We start from the raw sequence: 19,915 nt of genomic DNA, 5'->3' as shown, positions 1-19,915 counted from the left end.
TGGAGTGTGTGGCATGGGTTTCGTAAAGACACGTTGCTAATGAAATCCACTTGATCTTCTGTCTTGAAATTTATCTTAATTATCTTTTGAAGAAGGAAGAACTACAACTATATAAAATTACTCAAGAAAAGTGTGTTCAGCAGGTCATTTGCTGTTAGTTTAAAGGAAAAATTTCTTTATTTGGACAAATTGCACCAATTGTGTTTGAATTAAAAGAGCAACACCATGTGTAGTTCTATCTAAATCTGGAAAAAGAGAGAGTATAACTAAGTGTCCGAAAACAGCCTGGTGAATTAAATGTTACATGAATTAATCGGTTAAGATTACTCACCCTGTGTCACTTCCCACAGCTGACTCATACCTGATTACGTGCTGCACTCGCAGCTGCCTTATGTCTGCACGTGCCAACAGGGCCTGCTATTGCCGTAGTGGGGTAGTAACTGAGGAAGGAGGGAGCAATGGGGAAGTGCTCCGTCTAGGAGGGAGAAAATCCTTCCTTCACTAAAATATTTTGCTATTAACGTCAAGTAAATAAGCGAGGAACTGATTAAAAAGGAAAGGATTCCCATTATGTGAATAGTCATGCATACAGTATATTGTATGTTATTACAAACCTCACCAAGAAAGGTGTGCAGGTTCTCCATTTTATTCTAGAAGTATCCTTTCTTCATTCTCTTTATGACCTTCTAATCTTGTTCTCTGGAAGTAAATATAGCCAAAACTAGTTAGGAACACCAACATAGCAAAACATCAAGGAATAGCTATTTTAGAGACACGAAGTATACAGGTCGCTTACAATTATTTTTAAAGTTATCATAGTAATTTCCAACATCTGGGTGATTTGCATAAGTTTGATGTGCGGATTAGCATCCGCTTTCTCAGTAAACTTTTATTTTTTCATCATTTGTAAACTGTCTAGCTCTCTTCTTCTCCATAACTGAATGTCCTGCAAATCACTAAGCGTAAGTACTCTCCATAACAGAATGTTCTGCAGGTTACTAAGCGCAAGTACAGTAGGCCTAATTTATGTACGTTGTTACACGATGCACTTACAAACATAAAATTAATCACCGTGTCACACAAGCTACTGCTCTGTGATGTGAACAAACACGCCCACATCGAAAACTGGCTCCCTGCTGCTGCAGTAGACAGACATGCAAGGGCCGTGAAATTAAGTTCTCTTCCAAATCCCCTCCCATGCTAGTCGTCACTGGCACATCCATCGTGGACGCAACTTGGCCGGGAACGCTAATTTAAATTTCTTATTGTGGGAATATTACGAATGTACTGAAGTGCGTCGTATGTGTGCTATCCAGGTTTCTTTAACACGTATTTGAAAGGACATCGACTGAAACTTTGGAATAATGACGAAATAACTAGGAAAACACGCTAGAGAGGGACGTCTTAACCAATTTAGACTGTATGTGTCCGGTCTCTACCATGTGGGTACTTCGACGTTCATTGGCATTTATATGTTTCATGTTTCTGGTTCTGAAGTCTCGCCCTCTCGGTCTGGTGTAAAAGGCCCCGCAACTAGTACAATTAAACCTGTACACACCTGAGTCTGTATACTTGTCTTTCTTTAAGTAAAAGTAGTTGGTGGGACGTTAAGCCAATATTATTTCTCCTCACAGAAGGTTAGCGATCATTGTTACGTGTCGTGTAGAAAATACAAGTTTCACGCTAGGATACTAGCAGTAGCGTTCAGGCAGCTACTGATTATGTAAATAAAACCACTATGGAAAGAATGGCCACTAGCCTAGAGACAGTTATTCCTTACGGATGCTAAGATAAGTCTGTACTTAAGCTGCCTTGTCTTTTCATACAGCAAGTAGTATCTTACCAAATCCTAGCGTTGCTGTACTGCTGGTGCCTGAGGTGACCGAGCAAGCACAAGGCTTTTAACGAACAGTGGAGGAGAGAGGGAGGGGGGGGGGGGGAGGGTGTGTGTGGAAAGTTAGGTCCAGGAGAATGGGTTCACCAATAACAAAATGCAGTAGAACTCTTTTTTTAAGGAATGTCAGGGGGGATTTGATATTTCTTCCTTTAAAAGGGGGTTCAAAGAAAATAGGCTATATATCATGAAAAAAAATGAAATGGCATATGTCTCTTAGTGCCGGGAGATCCCAGGACAGGTTTGGCTTGTCAGGAGCAGGTCTTTTTTGATTTGACCTCCATAGGCGACCTGCGCGTCGTGATGAGGATGAAATGATGATGAATACACCCAGCCCCCATGCCACGGAAATTAACCAATGATGGTTAAAATTCCCGACCCTGCCGGGAATCGAACCCGGACCCCTGTGACCAAAGGCCGGACTCTCTCTCTCTAACTAATGTAATGTCATGAAATAAATGAACATACCGTATTTACTCGCGTATTAGACCCCCTTTTTCCCCACTTTTACAGCCAAAAAACCGGTAAAAGGGGGGTCCAATATGCGGTAACCTCAAATTTTGTTCAGTGAATACACGACTTCTAGGCTATAAAGAGCTACAGATGTTACATGTAAACATTCTACGCTGTTCTTTAAAAAAACCTATGAATGTGAGTTATACTGGCTATTTTCTTTGGATGGCAGTATTTCTAAATATAAAGTCAATAAATGGTGAACACAACATTTAGGCCTACATATAAAGTAAATATAATCCATTTTAGTTACTCGTATCACATCATTTGTTTAATCTCATTAATTCCTCTGATGAGGTCGATGTCAGGAAGGGCATACGGTCGTAAAAACTCTACGAAGATTCGTCTCGCTTCATACTCGAACACGTAGAGTAAAGGGGTAAGGTTATCATATTATGCAATATTGATGCAAAATAACTCGATGGCCAGTCTCTGTCAGTTGAGCAGTAGGCCTACTACACAGTAAACCTGATCACTGCTTTCATTTTAATTGTCTTGTCGCTAACTTCCCTGCTAATGGCGTGTCGTCATTCCGTATGACATCATCTTTACTGCCATCTCATCAGCCATGCACTGCATTCTAGACTGAGAGCATTCGAGGTCCCGTCTTTTTGAGCCTTTTAAATGTAGTTTCGTTCCTGACTATAGAGTCAAAACTGTGCGAAGCTATTCCCAAATGGTTTGTGGAGATGGTGTCTGTTATTCCCAGCTGGTGTATGTGTAGCAGAAGCCACTCCTTCTGAATAAAGCTGCGTTGTTGACAGCGTACCAAACCACGAGCTGATAACTAGCATATGTTAAGAGTTGTATTTCCGAATGTAATACATAGTGACTGGAAGCATTCTTTTGAAAGCCAGACCTTTATTTTAAAGTATATTTCATGCTTGTTCTCTACATCTATCACATCAGGATTTAGCCAAACTTCCCGGATACTGCCAAAGTTCCGCGACGGAAAGAATAAAAAATTAATATTAAGTTCGCCACATTTATGGACATCAACAGGTGTGCGGTAATACGTTTTATTGAAATGTTTAATTTCGTATGTTAGTTGTCTCCCTGTTTTATTAACACTTACACTAGTATGTTTTGTTTGGCATCTCCAGAAATTGTTGAAAGAAAGGGGGTGGAGGCATAAAAAATCAATATTGTTATTTATTAAGTATGTTGGTGAGTAAAAACAATTGTGATTGGATTGTTTTTATCACTTTTTAGACCTACTTCTCCCAGAAAACTATATTTTACAGAGTTACGAGATATTAAATGATCACCTTGTTACTGATCTCGCCCGAGTGGAAGGGAGTTGCATATACCATTTTTACCACAAATCAACCTTCCTGCCATTCGTAAATCTCTGGCAATGCGGTACTGGGAATCATGCTCAGTCTCGAACGGCAGCTAATTGTGCTAATCGTTATGCTGGTGGACATTCTTAACTACAAAACACTGACACACATACACTAACATCAGAAAGTTTAGACTCTCCTACAAAAATTAATTTTTCTTAAATAATTGTTTTCTGTGTGATAAGTGGTACTTTAGTTCTGCTACTTATGCATGGATGCTTTCAGCCCTTTCATAAAGCTATTTCAGTGCATATTGCGAGATTTTACTGTATCTTTTCTAAGAAGTTGACAAGATTCATGGTCCCCAGCTCTTACTGCTTGCTTCTACCTGGATAACTCCGGCCCATTCCCAGGTAGTAAACATGCCTCCCTCACGTGATTACTTCGATAACTTCGAGCCTTTTTCTAGGTAATAAACATGCCTCTTTCACGTGGTTACTCGTTCTTGTTTCCTCGCTGTCCTGAAAGTCAACAGTTATCCAACAGAAGTTATCCTGAGCAGTTGTATGTTAAGGGGACACGGAACGAAAAAAATGAAAAATAACTTTTTATTTTATTATTTCGAATTTTGTATCTGTGACCATTCCCCTTTCCAATGGTGTATCAATTTTTATAATCCTCTGGCTGGAAGTATTTTTAATTAATTGTTTTGTAATATGATGCATACGCTCCAGGCTCCTGCAGATCAGGTAGTTTGACATTTAGACTGATAGAAGCAGTATTTTTTTATATATATATGCCAATAGAGTGGTAGACTTAAGTAGACGAGTTAAATATATTGCTGCGGAATTTCACTGTTCGCAGCATTGTCATGGATTTGGTTGTTGACTGTCATTTGTTTGCTTTGTTTATGGTTGATATGATTACATGACATGTGTTTCTGTTTACTTTGGCGTTCTTACTGTATTTTGATGATCCAGTACGCCTCGTGTTAATACTAGAGTGTTGAAAAAGCGTCTTCATTCGAAGAAGAAGAAGAAGAAGAAGAAGAAGAAGAAGAAGAAGGCCGGAGTTGGAGAGAACTTTGTTGCTGACTGTTTAATAACCAGTCCTTCTACTAGTAATGTTCTGTGATATGTCATCAACTGATGACAAGCTCCAGCATGGACTGTGTCCACGGGGAGAAGACAGCTGATGTAAGTTCAACAGAGGAATAGAGACAGGAGAAACTTAGTCATCCTCACAGTCTGCCATATGATATTATGGAGGAAATACAATCTATTTTCAGGGATCTGTGATACATTAACCTTTTGAAAACATATTTCCATGGTTGCACTCAATATACTAATGAATGTGTAAACAGTATTATACGGAGCCGTTTGCAAAAAGCTGTGTGTGTCAATAAGGATACCTCATTTTGGTGTATATGATGATGTGGCATCATTTAACCAGGGAAATAATCACAAAATGTGAAGTGCTGCAAAGACTGGGGCTGGGCATTGGCTCTCATACCCGTGATGCCATGCTGCAACTCGACTTGGAAAGACTGAGATATGCTGAAATGGCTGTTAAAAACTTGCACCAGAAGGCCAGACAAGTCATAAGAGCTAGTAAGAGAAGCCTAGAAGATGAAATGGAAGAGGATAAAGATAATCCAAGCTATGGAGCAGGCATGCACTAAAGCTTAGACTTAAAAGTCCATTTCCTGAAAGTAATTGTTTTTTAATACATAAGGAACATTTTCTCAGCTTGTGTGAGATACAGAGTATTCAGACTTTCAGGGTTACTTTCTAATGTTGTTGTGCTGAAAGAATTATTCTTGTTGTAGGTCATATATTAAGTATTTTATTAGAGTAAAAAGTGGCAAAAAATTACCAAAATTTGTAACTCCCAAATAATAATTCAAAAATCAGAAAGTATTTAATATGACTAAAAATCAGTTATTTCAGTACCAAGCCAACATATGTAGGTACATGCTGTGTAATTTTCAAATTGATAGCTGTGACAGGTTTTTAGAAAAATGTACCTTTGTGAAGCATGATTTAACATTGTAAGCATAGGGCGTCCGTGTCCCATTAATCTCTCTACCAGACTGTTTATTTTCTACATTGTTGTTACCTGGGTATAACTACGGTAACAACACACATCAAACAATCGAATATGGGGAAGAAGGCTAATATAACCCAAGGAAACAGAGCCAAGACTTGTGCTTATAAAGAAATTGGGTATTCGAACCGAAAAATTGCTGAAAAATTGAGAGCAGTGAAATGCGGAGAGGAAACAGGTAGTCATGAGGATCAACTGTGCAATGGACGTCCAAAGGAGACTTCTAAAATGTGAAATAACCGTATTTTAATCTTCGGCAATTGTGACAGAAGGCGTACAGTGGTAGATAGTTGCTCAGAGATAAATGAAACAAGAAAACAACCTGTGTCTGACAACAGTGAAAAATAGTCTGCTTGAGGCGAGATTGTTTGGTCGCATAGCAGCACGGAAACCCTTGTTGAAAACTGTACACAAGCGTAAAAGACTACTGTGGGCCATGATGCATGCTGACTGGACTGCTGAACAATGGAGAAGGGTGCTTTGGACGGATGAATCTAAATTTGAAAAATTTGGTTCCTGTTGTCGCCAATACGTTCATTGCCGCCCAGGCAAAAGGGTTATGGAAACCTGCATAATTCCATCTGTGAAGCATGGAGGAGGAAATGTTATGGTGTGAGAATGTTTTGGAAATAATCAGGTCCTTTGGTGAAAGTAGAGAGAATACTGGAAAAGAAACATTATCACCGTATCCTTTCGCGCAATGCTGCGCCATCTGGAATGGAGCTGATTGGTGTAGGATTTGTTCTACAGTAGAACAAGGATCTTAAACACACCTCTCATTTGTGCAAGCAGTATCTGGAAAGGAAACAAGCCAAAGTAAAATTGGAATTAATGGTCTGGCCTCCTCAATCACACGATCTGTCTCCTATTGAAGTTTTGTGGGAAAATCTTGACAGGAAAGTGTATGAAAAGGCGCAAGGCAGTGTGGACGGGTTGTGGCAATGTCTGTTAGAAACCTGGGGTTGTGTAAATACTGAGACTTCGCAAAATTAACAGCTAGAATGCCACAAATCTGTAAACTGGTGATCAAAGCAAAGGGTGGCCACATTTATGAACAGGCTGTTTGATTGTGTTTCTAGCTCCCTGTGAATGATCTGTGCAAAGGAAAATCAAGTGAAATGTGTGGTAAAACTAGTTAGTTTTAAAAACATAAGTATTCCCATTTTGATTTTCAACAAATGGCCCCTTCCTTTCATGGCAAATGGAAATTCATTGGCGAGTCTAAACTTTCTGACACCGAACTCGATAGCTGCAGTTGCTTAAGTGCGGCCAGTATCCAGTATTTGGGAGATAGTAGGTTTGAACCGCACTGTCGGCACTGTCCCATCGTCGCCATAAGACCTATCCGTGTCGGTGCGACGTAAAGCAACTAGCAAAAAAAAAAAAAAAAAAAAAAAAAAAAAACCTGTCTGACAGTAGTGTACATGACTGATGTGTGTATGCAATCTGCGGGTCAGACACGAAACTATTCACCTATTTTTGCGACTTCATCGGAGCTGCAGTAGGCCTACGCTTGGAGGCGGACATTTAACGGCGAAACACAGATGTACCGTATGACTAACTCGTGTTTTCAGTGCAAGGGTCGTACGGACGGAAATATTCACAAATTTTTGTGATATCTTCAGAGCTGCTTCAGACTTGTAGCCGCTTTGAAGCAGAATCTTTGTTCTCTGATGAATTACGTTTGGGGTTTTGTATGCAAGATTTCTTCATCTTCTTCGTGTTGTAAGCCAAAGGTTATCTAATACACTAGGGGGTCTAATACACAAGTAAATAAGGTATTTGTCTTCTATTGTACAGCCTTGACTGGTCAGCTGGCCTTATAATATGGCAGATTAGGTGATGAAAGGTTCTGCCACCTTTGTGGTTCATCATGTCTTATGCTTGCACCTGCCGTTTAATATCAAATCATTTTCTCATTTTCCACATACATCCATATGAATGCAAAGCTCTTTGTCCATGTAATGTATAAACATTATTTCTGTTGTAAATTTTTTCTTTTGTATCGTTACAGAACATCTTTGTTTTGAAAATGTTTCTTTAGGAAGTGTTCAGAAGGGTTTTTATGAAGGAAATATTTTATTTTGTAGCAATGAAGTCGATGGCTCAGATGGAAGGCAGATTGTACCAGTGAATCAGGCGGGATTACACCCTTCAGGAATAGTTACTCCACATACTACCGGTTTGTCTGTAAGTATAAGAAAATGCTAATTAACAACCCTAGGCTGAAAAAATTCCCCAGAATATTATATTAAGAAAGAAATGTATGCAATAAGTAAAGAATAATTTTTATTTGGTTGTTGGTAACTTCCATGGTTTCACTTCCATAGTATATTCATCATAATGATTTGTGCCTTTGCATGCCAACCAGATTTTGTTGTTTGTGCAGGTTAGTTTATTGTCTTTAGTAATGTTGGCTACAGAGCACTGTCTGTCTGTTAGGTTATCAGCCGAGAGGCTAGTTGGATTCTCAAATAGCACCACCAAAGGCTATGCAGTTATAGTAAAATGGCAAAAACCAATGGCAGTACCAAAATGAGGCGTACTAGGCAAAATTTTGTCTTATTGTTTTTTCTTCTCTTAGTGTGCCACACAACCTTTTTCCGTGAATTGATGATACCGTGGCAGATAGTGATGGGACATTAGATTCACTTTACTGAATCGATACAGTGATCCGATTCACGGCACATTAGTTACCGCTCCTATTGCATCTGTGTAGTATGTGCTGGTAAGGCAGCAACAACAGCATTCAGTGCTCGCAGCTGCCATCTGCTCTTCATACTATAAACTCCTTTCTTGGAAAAAAATGGTAGTCACTCTTAATACATCGAAGGTTTCCGGCGACACAGGGTGGGAAATGTTAGGATTAGGAAGATAGCATCCATGGCCTGAATTAAGGTACAGTCCCAGCATTGCCTGGTGTGAAAATGGGGAAACTACAGAAAAACCATCTTAACGGCTGCCGACGGTGGGATTCAAACCCACCATCCCCCGAATGCAAGCGCATAACTACGCGATACTAACCGCACAACAACTCGCTCAGTTATTTTTGGAAATATGTATTTTTCTATCAGCTGAGGATATTTTGTATAGGCTACCCGAAATGTACAGTAGCCTGCTGGTTTTCTGATTCAACATACAGTACTGTTGATTTAGTTATTGCGTCTGTCGACATATGATTGAAGTCATGTGCAGCGATGTGACATGAACTGAGAGAATACTGAGCCGTTCTTCCCAATATAAAACAGGTACTTTTGAGTGGTCATGAGCATGACTCATAGTCATAGGGCAGGCTAGTATAGAGTTTAATTGTCATATGTCAACTAAGTTACTAAGGTTCATTAAACTAATAAATAGTATAACCTAATAGCCTACCTACTTACTAACTACTTCAGAATTATGTTGTGACTACCTTTTTAACACTGCAAATAAATCCATCTATTATGCAAATGGGTATTATTTTCAAATGAGCTGAGCTCGAGAGTCCATTATAGCATACTAATCTTTCAGTGTACTATGGCTCACTGTATGTCTCGCTGCAGCGGAAGCTCGGCTCTCCGCCAGTGTCCAGTGAGCCGATAAGGCCCCGTGTGTATCTTGTCTCTCACTGAGCCGCGCTCGTTCACGATTCTTTCGATGTGCCGTGATTCACTGTCTCACTGCAGCGGAAGCTCTGTTCCCTGTCAACGTCCAGTGAGTGCGCCACTCAGCACTGTCCGCTGGGAGTAAGTTGAATCGTGTGCTGTGAGCTTGCCGTTCCTGTGAATCGATTCATTCGGACACTTCAATGAATCGATACACTGCTTCGAATCGTGCAATGAATCGATACACTGCTTCGAATCGTGCATTCAGTAGCCAACACTAGTGGCAGAGCTTTTTGATACTCAGATCTGAAATTTATTTGTACTGTAATTTGCTATTTAGCTTCATGAAACCAGGGAGAACACTGTGTGCTCCACATTGCTGTACTCCTGAATGATGACTGATCGCGTTTCCCGCCAGACGAGCGAGGAGAGTGCATGGAGCGAAGTCTTTTTGCTAGGCCTAAAACTTACTGATATGACACGAGGTTTGACAAACATCTGAATAAATTTCTGAGCAGTTTCAAAATTATTTACTACTGATACTTCCAGGTGACTTTCAGGTGACTAATTTAGAATATCCCTATAGCATGCAGACTTTCAGGATGCAAAATGGTTATTTCACAGTGTAGTGTAGTCAAAGTTATGAAATAGTTGTAATTAGCCATGTAAGGTTGGTAAGCACAATTAATACATTCATTTAATCCTCGATTGAAAACGCTCCCAGGTAAATTCACTTTTGATGCTTGTTTTATGTACATCTTCTGCATATATTAGAGGTATGCACCTCTTGGTACATCCCTCAGAAACTGAACAAGTCCTGGATGTATAAAGATGTGTCCTGCCATTCTTTCTCTTCTTCTAGTCATATTTAGCCAAATTGTTCTCGTCTTACTAATACGATTTTATTCCTTCATTTGTGATTAGATTTACAAATCTCACTTTCAGCATTCTTATGCAGCAACATATTTGAAAGCTAGCTCTTATCTCAAATTGGAGGTGGAAGTCTTCAGAAGCATCTTCTTAATTTGAATATTTTTAAATGAGCCCTTTTTTAAAAATTTTGTTCTGAAAGGCCTACTTTGCTTGCATTACTCTGCATTTTGTCTCTTCCTTACTTCTGCCCCCATTATTCTCATGCAGTATACATCTACTTCCTTTAAGAATTAATTTCGTAAACTAATATTAAAGTATGTTTTACATTATTTATGTCCAGGGACTAGTTTCGACCTAACTGTGGGTCATTATCAGCCTTAAAGCAAATCAACACAAATACATCGAAGAAAATAAACAATGTATAGACCCAAAGGTCAAAAGTGTATGCTCAACTTGTTGCAACACGAGGCGATTCCCATACGACACGTCATTTAAGTATTTTCTTCCCCCCTAACAAAACTCTCTCTTAGCTGTCATTTATCCAGGTCAACTGTACAGTCCGCATTAAGCTGCAAAATCCAACCACCTTTAATTACTATTACGTATTTAGACCTCCATGTGCAACAGTCAGAATCTTTCAAGATTCTTAAAACAGAAGAGTCTTTCTAACATCATGCATCACATTCATGTATACTGAATATATGAATATTTTGAGAGGGCATCGTGACATCGGCTCAGTTTAACTTTGAATAGAAAGCAGCGTATTTAAGGAGCCAGCCTTTATTGAACTTCTGCGCATCGTCTTTGACCAGCAATTTAAGGATCTCTTTCGTAAATAACTTTTTAATGCAGTGCGGCACACTGGATTTTTATGAATCTCTATCAAAGAGCAACTTTTTAACGTAGTGCAGCACATCTCTTGAACCCCACTTTAATTTCTTACATGGTATGTACATTTCAATTTTTGTCTCATTAACACTGCACTGTCGTAAATTTCTTGAACCTTCAACGGAATTTTCATTCATTAATTTATCGATACGGCCACCTGTGGGCCACGTTTACACAATCTTCCTTCTGTTACGCAGACTGATACCCTTCTCTTTACACTCTCGCCAAAGATTCTCGAGTCTCTGACTTCTTCTTGCTCGTTCTTCCACCGAGATGTTCTGTGGCTTCGTATGTTGCTCTTCAGATGCATCCCTCATTCCTGTAACCTTCTTCGTTAATGATGTCCTTTCTTTTATATCCTCCTCCTTGGTACCTATTTCTGCCAAGTCGTCGTGCACCTGTGTAAACCATCCTGGTTGTCTTTTCACTTTTCCTGCAGAAGAAGTATCCTGTTGGCCGATCTCTCAGGGTTCATTCTTTTGATATGCCCATAAAACGTCAGTCTCCTTTTCCTCATCACAGTCGTGATTCTTTCTGCTGTCTTGTAGAGCTCCAGTATCGAGCCTTTTTGAAATCAACGAAGGTTATGATTGTCCTCTTCTGATTTCTCATTGATCTTGATTTTAGAATATAAATGTGCTCAGCACGTGAACCGTGAACCCTGCCTGGTATTCACCAATTTGTTTATCTGGATGTGTTGCAAGTCTTCGCTTCAATACTATGTGTTGCACATACATTTGTTAAGACCTTTGTGTCTATACATTTTTTTTCCCGATGTATTGGTGTTGATTTGCTTTAAGGCTGATGATGACCTACAGTTAGGTGGAAACTAGTCCCTGAACATAAATGTAATGTAAAACATTATACAGTTTGTATTGAAAAGGTGGACCTTAATAATAAAATATTTAAGTAGTATTGCTTTCCCAATTTGTACACAGCTAATACAGTCTTTGTACAACATCTGAATCCTTAGCAGTCCTTCAGGAAGATTTTTTTCCTCAGACACTCCCAGATCATATCTGTTATAACACTATTATAGGCCTTTTCTATATTGAGGAATGCAATGACCAGGTTCTTTCCTTTCTCCCAGTACTCTTCCATCAGCATGCAGGTGCTAAAAATTTATTATTTTTATTTATTATGGCTTGTTTCATGTGGCGATGTTAGGGCACCCGGACCTCTCGTACACTCAACCACAATACAACACAACACAACAAATAATATTGAGGCTGCCTATTACTAATTATAGTAATTCTACTACTTATACTATTTCCTAATTAAGCTTAAGTTACACACCCACACAATATGCAGCTTATTAGCTCGTTAATTGAGTCCTCTTTTCTCTCTCACACAGATACTTGCACAATACTTACAATTTGCACACCTATCAACTACTGTACCCTCACATTTACATTATATAAAATTAACAGAACCATTTTTAATTTTTCTGTTACCAATCGCACGCACATTTACCCACTTCAATCTGTGACTCTCAACAGGAAGTCTCGGCAAGTCATTTTAAATTTGAGGAAAGAGTCAATGCCCCTGACACGTACTGGCAGGGAATTCCAAAGCCTGGAACCGGTTACAATAAAACACTTACTATACACAGAAGAGTGGTGAAGAGGAATAGCTAGAGTGGAGCCTGAGAGTGTGTTACGGTTATGGAAGGAAGAGAGGAAGTGAAGTTTAGATGAAATATATTGGGGGGGGGGGAATTACTATGCAGAAGTTTGTGTATTAAGACAAGTATATGATATTCATGTCTCTAAGGTTTTACCAGTTCAGTTCCTGATGGTAAGGAGTAACGTGCACATCATACCTTAGATTAAAAATGAATCTAAGGCAACAATTCATAATACGCTGTAGTTTCCTAGTTTGTTCCTTAGTAGCGTCTACCAAGTTTACGTCATAGTAATTAAGGATAGGAAGAATTAGGGTCTGTGTTAGTCTTGCCGCATATTTAGTGGTATAATGTCTTTATTTAATTTCAGTGGGTGTTGTGTAGCAAACACCTTCTGACCTACATTTTTTATATGTTCTGTCCAATTTAGAGTTTCAGTCATAGTCACCCCAAGATTTCTCACTGTTTTACTGTATGGGATTGTTCTATTATTTATTTATGGAGGAGGAATGATCAAATCGTTGATCTTGTGTAGGAGCTTCTGGGATTTTGATTTTGATGGATTTATGAGAAGTCTGTTTGCGAGAGCATATTCACAGAGTTGTTTCATGTCATCATTTATGCATTTTACTGCGTTTGGTAATTTGCTTAATATGCAGTGGTAATATATTTGGAGATCATGGGCATATAGGTGATAATTCCATGTTTTTAGAGAAGATGAAATGTCATTGAAATACACTTTCCTTGTATGCCATTCTGAATTTCTTTCGCGAGTTATCATCCCGCTGCCTCCAATCTTTCAAATAAATGCCGGGGCTGTACCTTAATTAAGGCCACGGTCGCTTCCTTCCCACTCCTAGCCCTTTCCTGTCCCATCGTCGCCATAAGACCTATCTGTGTCGGTGCGACGTAAAGCAACTAGCAAAAAAAAAAAAATCTTTCAAATATGACTTTAAAAACTTCAGTACTGAAGGGTCAAACAAGTAAGATTCCATTTTCTTAATTAGTAGCTGTAAGTCTATTGTATCAATTGCACCACTGGAATTCAGTAGGGTTAGTACTGTAATTTGTCGTTGTTCCATAGCTAGTCTGATGTCTTCTGTCACTTTAAGGAGAGCCGTGGCAGTGCTGGCTCCTTTCTTAAAGCCCGATTGTAATGGGTCAAGGAGAAAATAGTTATTTAAATATTTCAGTACTTCATCATACACCAGTCTTTCCTAAGCCTTAGAAAGCGCTGGAAGAATAGAAGAATAGAAACTGGGCGATAGTCGGAGGTCAGTTTAGGATCGCTTATCTTGGCAGTGGTATGACATTAGCTTGTTTCCAGAGTGCAGGGAAAGTTCCATTTTTGAGGCAGTAATTGAATATATGTGCGATATTCGGGAGGATAGTGCTTATCATATCATGTATGAAATGCATAGGGATGTCATCTACTCCTACTACTTTAGATTTAATAGAGTATAGTACTTTTAAAATTTTGTTGCTGCCGAGCTGAGTGGCTCAGATGTTAAGGCGCTGGCCTTCTGACCCCAACTTGGCAGGTTCGATTCTGGCTCAGTCCGGTGGTATTTGAAGGTGTTCAAATACGTCAGCCTCGTGTCGGTAGATTTACTGGCACGTAGAAGAACTCCTGCGGGACTAAATTCTGACACCTCGGCGTCTCCGAGAACCGTAAAAGTAGTTAGTGGGACGTAAAGCAAATAACATTATTAATTTTGTTGCTAGTGACCTCTTGGAAAGAAAATTCAGGACGGTTAAGTGGAGGGATGGCTGATTGATTGGTTTAAACGCGATTCTTTCTTCTTAGATCCATTGTTGATCTATTACTTCTGAATCCATATTGCTCCTCTAACTGTGGTTCAATGATGGTTCTCAGTCTCCTTTCTATGATCTCTAGAATTTTTAGCCCATGGGACAGTAGTGTCATTCCTGTATACCGTATTTACTCGCGTATTAGACCCCTTTTTTTTTCCACTTTTACAGTCAAAAAATGCGAAGGGGGGTCCAATATGCGATAACGTCAAATTTCGTGCAGTGAACACATCACTTCTAGGCTATAAATTGTACACGTAAACATTCTACACTATTCTTTAATAAACTTATGAATGTATTCTGTGCTTTACTGGCTATTTTCGTTCGAAAATTTATAAATTTAAAAAGACAATGGTGAACATGACTTCTAGGCCTACATATATTTTAAATATAATCAGTCACTTTTATTTACCGTATTAAGCAATGTTAACACAAAATAATGAAAAAGAACTTAATGGCCAGTCATTTGTCACTGTCAGTTGTATTCGATAGTTCGGGAAACACGCGAGCATCGTCGTACCTATGTTACCAACGCTCAGCTGATGCAATACGACCGCGGCGCACAGCCCGCATAAAATGTAATACTGTACTCCAAAAGATAATTATTCATGAGGTAAAATAAATTCACAAAATATACACTTACTAACAACATCCGGCACTAAAATGAGAATACAAGAATAAAAGAGAGTGAGGAAATAACAAATTACGGTACTTACAGTTAAGGGAGGTTATGGTGTACAAAAGAAACACTCCACTGATCCGAGACTCAAGTAACTTTCTTGCCACGTGTATTTCCCGGAATAAACGAGACATGGTACACACAGAACTAGATACACTAACCAACACACAAATATCAATAAAACTACAGCTACAATAAACTATTAAACGCATAAAAAACTACGTTATTGCACTAATGCTGTGAACTACGCTATCCTAGAGAGGTGAAGACTAGAAGTAATATAACAATTTAAAAAACTTAAATTACTGATGAAAATGTTCAAGATCGCAAACCGTATCGGTAGGCAAAAAGTCTATTTACAAGCTATAATGTTCAGGTTATAGCAATCCTAACCACTGCTTTCATCTGATCCATCGTCTGTGTCATCTTCCCCGCTGCTGGCGTTACCATCCCACGTGACGTCTTCACTCCCATCGAGAGCATTTGAGATCCCGTTTTTTTTGAAACTTTTCACAATAGTTTCGTTCTTGATAAGAGCCCACGCAGTGAGAACCCATTCACATATGGTTTCTAGAGATGGTCTCTGTATTCTCCCAGTTGGTGTGAATTTATGTGTAGCAGAAGCCATCCATTCCGAATAAAGCCTTTTCATGTGACCCTTAAATGGCTTGTTAATGGACACATCTAGAGGCTGGAGTATTGATGTTAGTCCTCCAGGGATGATTGCGAGATCCGTCTTTAGGGATTTCAGTTCGTCCTTAATGGCATCTGACAAATGACCCCTAAAGCTATCTAACACAATTAAGGCTTTCTGCTGCAGTAGTGCTCCAGGACGACGACTCCACACGGTTTTCAGCCAGTCTTGAACGAGGTCTGCTGTCATCCAACCTTTCTCATGTACTCGAACATGAATACCGCTCGGAAATTTTCCCTTTGGTAGAGTCTTCCGTTTAAATATTATGTATGGAGGAAGCTTCCTACCATTGGCAGTTACGCAAAGCATGACTGTACATCTCATTTTCTCAGCACGACTTGTACGCATTACGACACTAGAAGCACCTTTTTCATGAATAGTAGTGTTTCGGGGCATGTTGAAATAGATCGGAGTTTGATCTGCGTTGCCAATCTGAGAAAGCAAGTAGTTGTTTAATTTCCTTTGCTGAATGATGTAACGATGAAAAGAGATGACTTTATCCGTATAATCGTGAGGTAGTCTCTGGCAAATAGTTGTTCGTCTTCTCAAACTCAGACCATTTCTCCTCATGAAATGTGTAGCCCAACCCCTGCTGGCTTTGAACTGTTGCCAACTGAGATTCAATGTTCTTGCCACTTCAAGTGCTTTAAGCTGTATCATGAGTTACAGCAAAACCATCATTTCTCAACTCTGTTATATATTCTAGTACTTTGATATCGATCTCAGGATATTTGCCCGTTTTGGTCCCACGAAAAGTTCGCAAACTTTTATTTGCTGCTTCCAGTTTCTCGTTTTGCTTGCGCCAATATCTGATCATGTTTGGTTGCACATTAAATGTCCTGGCCGCTGACTTCACCCCTTGTTTTTCTGCTAAATTCACAGCGTTTAATTTGAAAGCTGCGGTGAAACTACATTTCTTATGTTTCATACTATTTACCTCCATGATTTGAAGCAAAACTCGCTTAACAACAGGCAACTTAACTAGACACACGCCACTATCAAAAGAAAGTTGTTAATAGTACGTTTTCGCGCCGTTATTGTACCGATACCACTACCTTCGTGATGTAAGCAAGCTGTACTACTGTAGGCGTCCGTGCGTGCTCACTTGTGTCTAGGCAATGACGTGCAGCCATAATCGGCTGTACCCGGACCTGCTCGGGTAATCTCGGCATATAGCCCGTCCCACCAAGCATTTCAGCACGGTGCAGCCAGCAGCACTCACAATGGCCAGTAGCATGAATACGAACAGCTGTTACTTTTTAGAATTAGGTACCGGTAATCAGTTTAATAGCCACAGAATCTCTTATGATAGTGTAATTCATATATTTCAGTTATTCCTATGTTGGTCTGGTTGTTCTCTAGACATGAGTGAGAGAGTACATTCTGTTTCACTTGATAGTTCACCTCGTGGCTCACTTTGGAAATTTGAAAAGCGCTGTTGTTATTAACTTAAATAAGAAATCGAACTCAGGGCCCCGGGAACAGCAGCTAATAGTGCTAAAGCTACGGAAATAGAAATCTCTTAACTATAAGACAGACGTATCACACCATTTTGGTGTGAGCTTGAATCGGGCGGGTCGGGCGGACGAACCTTGAGCTCTCTCAGTGTAGAAAGCTGCGGTGAGTGAAGAGTTTCACTTCCGCCTCTCTTCCTGCAGGGAGGCCAACCAGCCGGCAATGGAACGAACAGTAACAAAGTTCGTCATATTGACATATATAAGGTTAAGAATTCAAAGCATATTTTCATAAACCGCCTTTTGCGTCACAAGTACTGATTATATCAGCTTTTACGGGACATTTTAAGTCTCAATTCATTCACTGATGGCCGATCGCGAGTCTACAGAGGAATACTCGCCACCGTATTTTCTGACATGTTGGCAATTTTCCAAGGCACAGACACACGTACTGTGATAGTCTGTAGTTGGAAAGTCGAGAATAAAAAAAGTAGTAGGCCTATTTCTCCGTTTACGCTAATCCACCTACGAATCGGACAATATTCTGTGATGCTTGTACCGTACTGCTGTAGTGGCTGTCGCAGATAAAGCTGTCAGCTCCGATTGTGCCTATCTGGCAAAAGGCAGCTGAGGGCTCACGAAAATGTGCGCAAACTTGTACACACATTTGTACGACGTCATCAGAGCTGCAGTACAGCTTGTAGTACCCGCTACGAAGTGGAATTGTTTATTGGTCTCAGCTGAATTTCGTTACGGGGTCTAATATGCAAGATTTATTTTCTTCCATTCTCTTGGTCTCAAAAAGCCGGGGGGGTCTAATAGGCGAGGGGGTCTAATACACGAGTAAATACGGTAGTTGGTGGGTTTCCCTCTGCTTCCTTCCTTAAAAAGGGGAATTATAACGCCCTTGCTCTAATCTGCTTGTATTTTGCTGTCTAGTTTTTGTTTAGTACTTCGTGCAGCCTTTGTATACCCTGAATGCCTGCTGCTTTTATCATGTCCGCATTGACGTCATCTGCACCTGAGGATTTTCCTTTAGCTATAGATTTTAAGACTGTCTCAGTTTCTGTTCGGGTGATGGGAGGTTCCTCATTGTAGGCTTGGATTTCTGGTTCTGTATTTTGTTCTTGAAATGGACTATTCAGTAGGTGGTCGAAATGGTTACAGTGGGACTGTAACGGTTATGACAGGCATCTTGCTGTGCTACGCCAGCTCATTAATGAGTTCGCGGTGAGTATAGTCTGTATTCAGGAGACAAACCTTAGACCAGGTCATCATGTGGTCTTGAGAAATTTCAGACTATACTCGACAGAACAATATTATGCTCACTGGGCATCCAGTGATATGGGTGTTTTTGTTTGCACTGATACTTATAGCGAAGAGCTTCCTCTAAGAACCCCACTGGAAGAAGTTGCGGTATGGGTACCACTGCCTGTCATAACAACGGTGTGTAATGTTTATTTTCCACCAGGCAAGCCTCTTAAAAAATGTCACTGATCTTATAGATCATCTTCCACCTCCCTCCTTCTTATTGGGTGATTTTAACGCCCATCACCCCATATGGGGCTCTGAAACGCCTTGCCGCAGGGGAAGGGAGTTGGAAATATTATTAACAGAGTTGGATTTACGTATATTGAGCACAGGTGAACCAACTCATTTCAGTGTACATTACGGCACATACTCTCGCATAGACTTAATGTTATGCAGCCGAACGTTAGTTCCGCTGTTTAGGTGGAATACACACGATGATCTCCGTGACAGTGATGCATTCTACCATTATCCTTACTTTGTTGACACAGAAATCTGTCGAGGCTCCTCTGATTGGCCTAAGTTCACATCACTAGCTGTCTTTAACAAGACCAGGCAGACCATAGACGGCGAAATAACTTACATAATACAAGTTATCCTTGCTGCTTCTGAGGAGTCCATTCCCTCCTTCTCAGGGACTCCTCGCCGAAAACTCGTTCCTTTGTAGAACGAAGGAATTGCAGCAGCTATCAGAGAATGCCTTCACGCTCATAAACGTTATCGTAGGCAGCCTACTGTGGCCAACTTCGGAACATATAGAAAACTCCACATTAAGGCGCGAGTTCTTATTCGCTAAAGTAAGAAAGCTTCGTGGGAAAGATGTGTCTGTGGCTTCACACACTCCATCTCAAGTGTGGACTAAACTTCGACGTATTTCGGGTATCCAAGGATCGTCTTTATTACCGGGAATTTCCATTGCAGGCAGTGTCATCACTGAACCACTCGATTGCTAACCATCTTGAAAGACATTTTGCGGATGTCTGGCTCCGGGAATTACCATAGCGACTTCCTTGCTCTGAAGCAGGAGGCAGAACGCCATCACCTTAGTTTTGCCACTCGAGCTTCAGAGGACTATAATGTTCCCTTTACGGAGTGGGAACTCTGCAGCGCCTTGGCGCTTTGCAAGGACACCTGCCCTGGGTCAGACAGTGTCCATAACCAGCTGTTGAAACACCTTAGTTAGGATAGTCTATTATATCTCCT

General features: G+C 40.1%; 1 protein-coding gene across 1 annotated transcript in view; it reads left to right on the top strand.

The window, feature by feature from the left end:
• The window catches only part of vret (vreteno), a 392,221-nt gene that overhangs the window by 172,277 nt on the left and 200,029 nt on the right, over nucleotides 1-19,915 (top strand). Inside the window, exon 7 of the mRNA XM_068225072.1 lies at nucleotides 7,887-7,986. Coding sequence (XP_068081173.1) covers nucleotides 7,887-7,986 — 100 coding nt within the window. The remainder of the gene's footprint in view (nucleotides 1-7,886; nucleotides 7,987-19,915) is intronic.

The sequence above is a fragment of the Anabrus simplex genome, chromosome 1 (assembly GCF_040414725.1).
Source record: "Anabrus simplex isolate iqAnaSimp1 chromosome 1, ASM4041472v1, whole genome shotgun sequence".
Lineage (NCBI taxonomy): Eukaryota > Metazoa > Arthropoda > Insecta > Orthoptera > Tettigoniidae > Anabrus > Anabrus simplex.
The sequence above is the reverse complement of the archived record's forward strand: the minus strand, read 5'-3'. Positions and strand labels throughout refer to the sequence as shown.